This window comes from Lytechinus variegatus, chromosome 7 (assembly GCF_018143015.1).
Source record: "Lytechinus variegatus isolate NC3 chromosome 7, Lvar_3.0, whole genome shotgun sequence".
In the NCBI taxonomy this organism is placed as follows: Eukaryota; Metazoa; Echinodermata; class Echinoidea; order Temnopleuroida; family Toxopneustidae; genus Lytechinus; species Lytechinus variegatus.
The window spans coordinates 17639437-17649642 of NC_054746.1; the positions used below are offsets into that span (position 1 = coordinate 17639437).

The following is a 10206-nucleotide window of genomic DNA, read 5'->3' on the forward strand; positions in this document are numbered from 1 at the left end:
TCCAAATCGCGTTTTTTTTTTCTTTCTGAGCTTCCGAACGACTGTATCAATAAGCCTAACCCGGTCGTCGCTAAGTAACGGACGAAGCCGTCTGCGAATGGTTCGCTCCCTCTCGTCGTCTCCGTGCCCTACTCACCCCGAACAATTACCGGTATCATGCCAATCATCTCCCCCACGCTGCTTTCTCAATACCCCCACTAAAGCAGAATCTAAACACCGCAAAGTGGAAACCTGCCCGGGTCGACAGCAATGCGCCCATGTCACAATTTGATTTATATTTAAATAAAGATATCAAATTGGCTGGAAATGTGACTCCATGCTTCCAAACTAGACGATTATTTTAAAATACTGAGGGGTGTTTTGCAGATTTTTTCCTTTATTTTGTGATTGTTTCTAAGTTTTAGCGTGGTGAGAAAAGTTTGTCAAGATGACGACTGGAATGGCAATACCGCGAGTTAAACTTCAGAATACCAATCCCCTAACTCTAGACGAAAGGTAAGAATTTCATTCTTTTAACAATATGAACATCTAAATACATTACGATTAACGCACTTATTCGACATGTTTGATATAATTGCATCATTATTAACAAAAAGTAGACTAAATTTTTAGATACAGTAATTCCGGCTAATGAGAAATGCTATTAATATTCAACATAACTGACCATGATAGATAAACGAAAATTTGATAAAGAAGCACATTACAGTCACTGAACGTCAAACTTAAAAATGACTTGTAATATAATCAACTTTTCTTGTGTTATGATAATAGTTTTGCATGCTTTCTTTATGATCAGGTATTTTTTTTAATTTCCTGGAATAATCATTGGGTGTGCGTGTTTGTATTATACTAAGTATAAGTGGACGTGACCTTCTAGGATGTAGACAAAATCATTTGAAGTGCACCAGGACCTCGTTGCATCAAAGTATTATGATAATTTTGCCATCCAAGTAACATCTATGGAGCCCTTCATTTTGATTGGTTGTTATAAGAAATGTGACCATCCCAGTTACCATTGGGTTGTAAAATTACTATAATAGTGGCATTTATGATAATGCTCATACCCGACATACATACACTTTACGCTCTAAAAAAAGATTACCCAATATTGGTTAAAAAATGAGAACATGCATGTTGGTTGGGTAAAAAGATATTTGGTAAATTTTACGCTACGTATACGCAATATTGCGTTGAATTGGCCCAATATGGGGTAAACAAATAAAAATACCCAGCAAACATGTATGCAAGGGCGGAAATCTCTCCCCAAAGGTAGGGGGACCAGGGGCTGGAAAATTTGACATCACCCCAAATGTAAGGTCATTTCGACCAAAATGAATTTGACAAGAAAAAAAATCACCCAAAAAGTAAGGTCATCTCGTCCAAAATACATGTTTAATTTCGATTTTGAATGATGTATTTCTTTCCATCATAAAAGACAAAAAATAGTAGGGGGGCATTTGATATTACCATGCCCCCCCCTACTATTTTGGGTAGGGTTGACGCGTCCCCCTGCATGGATTTCCGCCAATGCATATAACTATATGTTCCCTGTTTAGCCAATATTGGGTAAAATTTTACTCATGCAGTGTTTTAGAGTGTAAAGAACTTAAGATTACTATATCTACATTGCTTTAAAAACGCTGTTTAAAATTTTAATCCCGTCATTCTAACAACAATTGTTTGCTTATTCAACAAATTGTTTAAAAGTTTAAACAATTTCCAAATGTTTTTGAACGATTGTTTTAAAGTTTAAACAACTTGTTAGAGTGGTGGGTTTAAACGATATGCTAAATATTTAAAACAGCGTTTTACAGTGCATATAGTTCTCTTCAATGTCCATTATACATTCGACTGATCAGCCCATCAACTCCTATAAGAAAGCCAATAGACTAATCAGTTAAAAACTTGATAGCAGCGATTTGTTCTTGATCAATCAAACATATTCTTCCATCAGTCATAAAAGCTAATCAGTTGAAACGTTTGTTTGAAACGTGTCTAGTAATTTGCAATTAATTGCAGACCCAGAAAGGGACAAGAAGCAGAGAATGGGAGATAACAAAATATAGAGATAAATAAAAGAAAATAGAGAAAGAGGGAAAGAAAGAAACAAAATAAATAATTGAGAGAGGGATGGAGAGAGTGAAGGAGGCAAGAGAGGGAGAGAGAGAGAAAGAGGTGAGAAAGAGAGGGAGATAGATAGAAAGGGGAGATATAGAGCAAGAAAGAGAAAATGCTTACCTTTCACTTGTTTGTATTTGCTTTATAACATCATTTAAACTAACCCATGTTTTTACTTTGAAAAATAATATTTAGGGAAATGAACATTAGGGGAATGGGTTATTGAAATTTATGTATTCGCTTTAAAATCCTTCCATTCATTTGAATAGCAATGATAGTCAGGGGCGGAGCCAGGATTTTTAAAAGGGGGCACATTTCTTATAGGAAAAATTTAACCAGCAAAAAAAATGGGGGGGGGGTCTTCTTCACTTTCAAAGGGGGAGAGGGGGACACATCTGTAGGTTTTAACGGAATTTTCACAATAACATTTCAATTTTGCTTCTCAAGGGGGGGGGGACACGGGCCCGGCTGTGCCCCCCCCCCCCTGGATCACTGGCGGATGATAGTGATCCAGACATGACAACCATTGGTTTATACCAGGGATATCTCCAAGGCCGGTTCAACAAACAACACTCCTGTTAAATGAAAGACGCACAAAACATTATACGAGTAAATTCTATCAAACCGACTTGCTGTTAAACGCCTTTATGTCAGAAGATCGTCTCACAAATACACTATATATAAATTACGCATATTATATGATTTTTACATTATACCACATGATCATCGTTAATCATGGATCTATAGCATAGATCAAATGGAGACAACGGGGTGTTAGAATGACGTAATCAACACCAAAACGTGTTAAATCAACTCCAGTGTGATAGAGGCAAAATTACCTTTTCGCGGGATATGAAATAGTGATCATGCAGATGCATCTATCTATCTATCTATCTATCTGTCTGTCTATCTATCTATGTCAAATGGATAGGAAATGCTTTTTATTCAGAAAATGTCGAGAAAATATAACAGACATATCCTAACCAAGCACAAATATATTTTTATTATTCAGTTCTGCTAATTGTAAAAACCATTTTAAAAATGGGAAAAGAGTGAAAATGGATATGTCAGGAGTTGCACGGTGTATGCGATTTTTTTATCATGACTTAAAACTAAGTCTTAATATTTAGCCATACTCGATCACCGTTTTTATCCGGGCTCTCTTCCCGTCGCTCGGACAATAACTCGGCCATCGATTTTTCCCCCTCCTTTCTTTGTAAATTTTCTCCACCGAAAGAGTGACGCATAATACAGATTCATTGGGGCATGGGGCGGCTAAGAATTTATGTCTATAGATTCCTTACAATGGCGGACAGTTTGATAATAATGAAAAGAATGGGGGTCAGTGGCGGATAAGTCGACTTCTCATTCTCGCTCGATATGTTGTTAGTCTATGAAGACTATGAGAAAAACTCATAGCATGCCTGCAAGACTCAAGATGTTTGTTGATATCTTTAGACTCAGGGACAGTCGTTACTTTGAGAAAGTTCATTTGTAATGACGATAGTAGGCCGATGTTGGTCATGATGCCGTCGTAAGTTTGCGTCACACTGAATGCTAAATAATACTTTGCGTTCAACATTATTTTTTTGTTGCAAATGGAAACACAATGTTAACTTTTTTTTACAACGGGAACTGGCCTTGGAATGAGCCGGCCTCCCATTCACATTTCCGCTACACAGAAGGCCAAAAAAAAAAAATCACAAAAAATACAGCATAGCTGACTATCTTAACTTTCAGCTGTTCTTTGAGAGTTTGAAGACAATTCGAAATCTTTAAAGATAACTCAAACAATAATGTTCACGTTTAAGCGATAAATATTAGAAGCTAAACATTGCTGTTTAGATTGTTGACATTTTGTTTAAAACATAAACAATACCTGATCAGTACACATATATTCATCAAAATTGTGTAGTAAAGTCGAGGAGATCGAATGAGAGTTGATGTGAATGGGAAATGCTGCGAAACGTAATTATGATCACCAATCTTCCAAAATGTCAAATTGGAATTGGCTGTGCTTCCCATAGACGACCCCTAACTTAATTTGTTAAATTAATATTTCAAGGACGGCACATCTAACAAAGAAGATATACAACCAGAAACAGACAGTACAAAGTACGAAAATATCTCTACTAAACTTGACGAGCTTATTTTTAATTAAGGTGATTTTGATGTCAGAATAAAAGCTGCAGAGGCACAATGGGTTGTGCGCTATTTTCATTTTTCATCGGATTATTCAGTTTATTTTGTTTGTTATTACTTCTGCGTCTTTATGTGTGGGGCACTGGTGGATCCAGGGGGAGGGGCACAGCCGGCCAGTGCCCCCCCCCCGCTTTAAGAAGCAAACTTAAAATTTGTAATGTAAAAATGCCGTTAAAACAGAAGTGTGCCCCCCTTTTAAAGTGAAGACCTTTTTTTTTTCTTTCTTGCTCGTCAAATTTGCTGGGAGACGAAATATTAAGTTTTGGTTAAAAACCCTTTTTCTTCTTTTTTTTGCTTGTCATTTTTTTCCTCGTGCCCCCCTCTTGGGAACGATATGTTAAAACTAAAAACCAAATAGAATTCCAAAGTATGACAGTAATAGACCAGCAGTTGAGTAATTGGCGTTATGATAATGCTTCGATTTTAATTCATTGCTTTAATACTTTCGTCGGTGTTTCATGTTGTCTGCTCTATTTATTTCCGTTTGTTTTACAACATCCAATACGAAGAGGGTTAAGCAGAATTTCAATTTTGTATATTTTATCTCAAAGTAAAATGTTTGTCTGTTTTACCCACTTTCATTGTAAAATCGAGAGAAAGTCTCGCAACTCCAAGAGGCATATGCTACTGATATACTATCGACAATAATAACCCCAAATGAATGCAACGTGACCCCCCAGTATCTATTGATTTTGAGTAGTTGTCATCCTTCAATTTCAGATATTAACAAAATCAATTTCTTTATTTTCTTATATCTTATCTCGTGGAGGATTTAGTCAGTTTAGATAAAATATCATGGGGGGAGGGGTGCAATTGTGTGAAACCAGACAACTACATCAGTGGCTCGATCCGCCACGGCACAATAATTGCTTCATGTCATCACTTTCAAGGAGACAAGCTTTGTTTGTCTGTGTCATTGCTGCATCACCGAGTACCAAATGAAATTTAATTTGATGAAGAAAGGGAACCTTCCCGGTGTATTGTCGTATGTTCTACTATCATTATCATGTAAATCGTAGAGAGATATTAAGCGTTTGACTCGGAATAAGGGGTAATTCTTTGGTTCTCAGTTATTCAAATCCCAAGCTATCGACGTTGGTAACCCCTTCCCTCCCGCTCTCCCCCTCTTTCTTTCTTTCTTTTTTTTCTTTCTTTTTTCTATCTATCTTTCTTCCTTCTTTCTTCCTTCCTTTCTCGGTCACTCTCTTCCTTTCTCTCCCCTCTCCGTTTCTCCAGCTCCCTTCTCCTACTGTTAATCTCTCATTAAAATTTAGTGATATTGAACTGTTAATGCTAGATCTCCGGTAACTGAATTGGGACTACTTGTTGGAGAACAATAATAGGCTTGTATATCATGAGACTTCCCTTTTTGAAATATGAAATTTACGTATGACCTACATAATGGTTTATCATTGAGGCAATAAAATGCTATTTCTTTCTTTTTCCCTCTTTTTTTTAAACAGAATGGCATATGGTAACATTCCACGTTGGATCGCAGAGGGCGTCGAGATCAGAGCAGTCAATATACCCCAAGCAAACTACGCAAAACAACTGAGAATGGTACATTCTTTCCCTTTCTCTTCACCTACCTCTCTCCTTCGGTTACCCTTTCCACTTCTTGGCCACGATTTTCTATAATATCCCGTATGGTTCTCCATCACCGGTCTACTCCCGTTATCGAACACCTTTCCCTAAATTACTTACTCTTCATTAACTTTCCCCTCTCTGTTTTTTTTTAAAGTAAAGAACAAATTACGTTCGTATTGAAGTGGTTATACCCATATAAAATTATAATAAAATACAATAAAACAGATGGGAACAACGGATCTATCATGTCTATAGTGAACGATCGAAATTAAGCCTGAGTCAGGCAGCTCTGTTTATGATGATAAAATTGCTTATTCCGAGTATAGTAGACATATAGCCATTATGAGGGGGGGGGGGAAGTCGAAGTGTTTTTTTTTACCCCAAAAGTTCATTTCTTTTGTTATATCACTGACCATTTTGATTCCCCCCTCTCTCTCTCTATTTTTTCTTTTATCTCCAGTTACCACCTCTTCATTCTGGTCATGGGTCTGGGATCGTCAAGTATGGGGCGGCACCCCGACAGGAGTCCTACGTCAGACCGGTACCTCTTCGCTCTCCCTGGAAGGGAGAAGTAGGAGAAGGGTTAACCGCTTATGGTGAGCATCCAAAAGGGGGGAAAAAATATTTGAAATTTTGGGAAAGGAGACACCCAGTGGTAAAAAACAATAATGATAATCAAGATTAATGTGCGTTGAACGTCGGAGTTCAAGAGCGCCTCCATCGGTAAAGTTTATCTTCAAAATAATGTGAGCTTGATTTGTAAAAAAATATCTGATTAAATTTGGAAGTAATTTCTTCAAAACAAATAATGAGAAGAGATGAAAATGGCAATATTCTAAAAAGATGTAATGAAGTTTAATGGAGTTATGGTTATCATCCTAATATAAATCTGTGCAGATATGTATTCATTTTGTGTGTTAAAATCACGATGATGGTCTAGTTTTGGAAAGCTCCAGATCAACATGATATCCGTTCAAGATCACCTTAATAGTATAATAAAGTCACACCAACAAAACCTGCTCCAAATCGCTCGCTGATATTCCATACGAAACAACGTAATAGTTTTGATCGACCAGGGGCCCGTTGCACTTGCAACTATTGTAACTTTGACATAATGGCAAACACCATGGTAACAGGGCTCAGCAGCCAATCAGAATCAAGGTTACCAGTAGAAGTTGACATAATGGCAAAGTTACAACAGTTGCAAGTCCTTTATGAAACGGGCCCCAGGAGTCTATTTCGTTGGTGTGACCGGAGCATGAGACAGGGCAGTTCTCTCCTTGATATCATTCTTCATCTTTCTGCAGTATCAAAGAGCCAGAACGCCGCGATGGACGGTAACTCTCCCTACATCACCTATGCTTCATATCAGATGAGCCCACAGAATAGACGGTCATGGAGGGAGAACTACTACAATCAACATGCTAAACAAGGTTTTAAATTCTGGTTGGAAGAGAAACAACCTATCTCAAGTAAGTAGGAAAAACAACAACAGCACCAAAATTAGTAAATGGCACCCGTGCTGAGTTTTACACGATATCATGTAAACCCGCATTGTAACATTTTAAAAAATGCGATCTTCAGAAGTGAAACACAACATAATGCAGCATGTAGAAAGATTATTGTTTGTTTGAGCCATATAACTCTGTGGTTTGTGCTGACTTGTTTCGGCCTCGCCAAAATTTTAAAAGGGAATAGCTCGGAGATAGCTCTGATGGGAAACTTTGATTTAAATTATGCCTATTTTCTTACCCCTATAAAGAGTCATCATGATCATGATCATTGGACTCCCGGTGGTGATGGTACAGGAGTGGGGTGGGGGTAGGATGAGAAAGAGAAATACTGCAGAAATCTTACATTTTAAAGGAAGACCATAAATGTAAACTCTGTTACACCACATTACAGTCGCATAATCATATTTAATGTTCTCCTTTTTTTCTTTTTTTTCTGTCTCTTTCTCTCTTAAGGATCGCAAAAATACACATTTGGGACATACAAGACCCATCTTGGACTCGGGAACGCACCTAGAAATTGAGATCAGTGTAGTCCAGCAATCAATCGGTTTGGAAGCATTGGGCCTCAATAATCTGATTTTATAGGCCCGAGTTTTAAGGTCCATTATTATGATTGTGTGCTGTGAAAATAGATATATTATGTATTTGAAGGTGAAGCACACTCTATAAATATACTATTGTAACAGCTATTTCATTTGCATGCAACACTCGTTGTATATGGCGAAATGTGAAAAAAAACATGTTTGCCGAGGCGGATCTCGAGGAGGGGGCGACCTGTTACGGCATTTAATCTTTGGGGCAGAACAGGGGAAATTAAAGCTCCATCCAAAATATATTCAACAACATATAGTTAATATGTACATGTGTATATTCTTTTTTTCTCTCTTTGATTAGACGAAATGCAATTTTACCTCTGTAAATACCCAAAACATAAGATTGGACATTAATTCTGAGATCCGCCTATCCTGATATATCTTTTCAAAAGGAGCCGCAGGTCGGTTTCATTCATAATTCATATTTGATAACAAATATGATCTGTAATTTTTATGCATACTTTTGCTGTTGAAAATGGTGAACAAACATTCGATTCTCAACAATTCTTTTAAGAGGCATTATTATCGTATAAGGATATGTGTAAGCGGTGCATGAGATGCCATCTCCCTGTATGCACACTCATCTTTTTTTAACCAACACCTAGAAGTTGGTTATAATAAGAACCGACCAACTGTTGGTAAAAAAAGCCGATTCATTTTGCATTTACATTTAACCGACGGTTCATATTTGAACGAACTTATAGGTTCTTTAAAGAAAAATCAGAAAGATTGTACTATATACTTTTGGTTCTGAGTGGCGTGTCGTCACGTAAGCCCGTCATTTATTTCTAAAGGCCACAAAATTAATAACTTATTCATCCAAATATTTTGATCGACATTATGTCATGTTTAATTTTGAATCTAAAGTTTGAATTAAAAGAAATGCGGTATTTGCAGTATCCTTGTAATGATACAGTTATGAAAAAGAAATAATAATTAATTGATGTTTTATGATAGAGGCTCTACAAAATTAAGATGTCGGTGCAATTTTCTAATGAGTGGCATTGCAGCTGGTTAAAACTTTTATTGTTATGTTCATGCTGCATGTGGTTTCCGTGATGTGCTATTTTCTTTATTGCTGGCGAAGATTTTTTAAATATATTTTTTCTTTCTCAGAAATTTATTTTTCTAAATGTGTAAAAAGACAATTCATTCTTGGTTATCATTTGAAATGTGTAAGCATGACTTGTTGGTGAAAATGAGAAAAAATGATAAAGATAGACTTATTACACGAAGTTTTGCAATTATTTCCTTACTTTTGTACTATCATATACTTTTGTGCAACAGCCCAAATCATTTGAAACATCCGACGAACAATATGATATATATTAGGATATTATTCAAGTAAAAACTACACAAAGAAACAAAGACAAAGACAGACGTCAAAGGACTGAGAAATGTCTTTGTGTACTAAATAACTGTCCATTTTCTTTTTCAAAACACAAACCACACCAAAATGAAGTCGTACATTTAAAACAATCAATTAAAACCGATAAATTACAATCGCAGCTTTAAAAACGTAATTTTGGTGTATTTGCGGTATCAAAGTAATATAAGCTTTACATATTTGTGAAAGAGGGTGCGATTCAAATACATAATTTGATGTTATGTTTTAGGATCATTGTATTTGTATAATTATACTACCGAAATTCTTAAAATGGATAAAAAATGCATATCGAAATCATGATGATTGCACTTTATGTGGTAAGGTCTCTTTAGCGACCATCAGGGAATTTATTTTGTCTTCTTGTACATAATTTTGTCATGTTCATTAATTTGATAAAACTCAATTGTTCTCTTTCACTTGCCATAACTTTATCTTTTGTACTTATGTTAAACTGTAAACCAACATCATTTTACTATATACTTTGCCACGTCTTTCTATATGCACCATTTTTATACGCCTATTGACACTAGAAAGTTCGTCATTTAAGCCCCTTTTTCGCAATTAACATATTTTTTTCACATTAATAGGCGTTCTTATGATATAGGCGAATTTCTAAATTTATTTCAAAATTTCAAAGAACTTAAAAATCAATAAGCCTATGCTCGTTTGAATATATATATATATATATACCTCAGTTTTATTCCTACATACTAATATTTTTATAACAATCTTGTCTGTTGAAAATAAAATGAATAGTTTAATTCTATATTCAAAATTTCAGTCTCGAATTACATATCTTGTGTAA

General features: G+C 36.0%; 1 protein-coding gene across 1 annotated transcript; it reads left to right on the plus strand.

Annotated features, from left to right (window-relative positions):
- Positions 1–76: 76 nt before the first annotated feature.
- Positions 77–9821, plus strand: LOC121418610. Its single transcript, XM_041612587.1, has 5 exons — positions 77–495; positions 5784–5880; positions 6368–6503; positions 7215–7379; positions 7875–9821. The coding sequence occupies exons 1-5, from the start codon at positions 428–430 to the stop codon at positions 7940–7942; spliced, it is 534 nt and encodes a 177-aa protein (XP_041468521.1). The 5' UTR covers positions 77–427; the 3' UTR covers positions 7943–9821.
- The last annotated feature ends 385 nt before the right edge of the window (positions 9822–10206 follow it).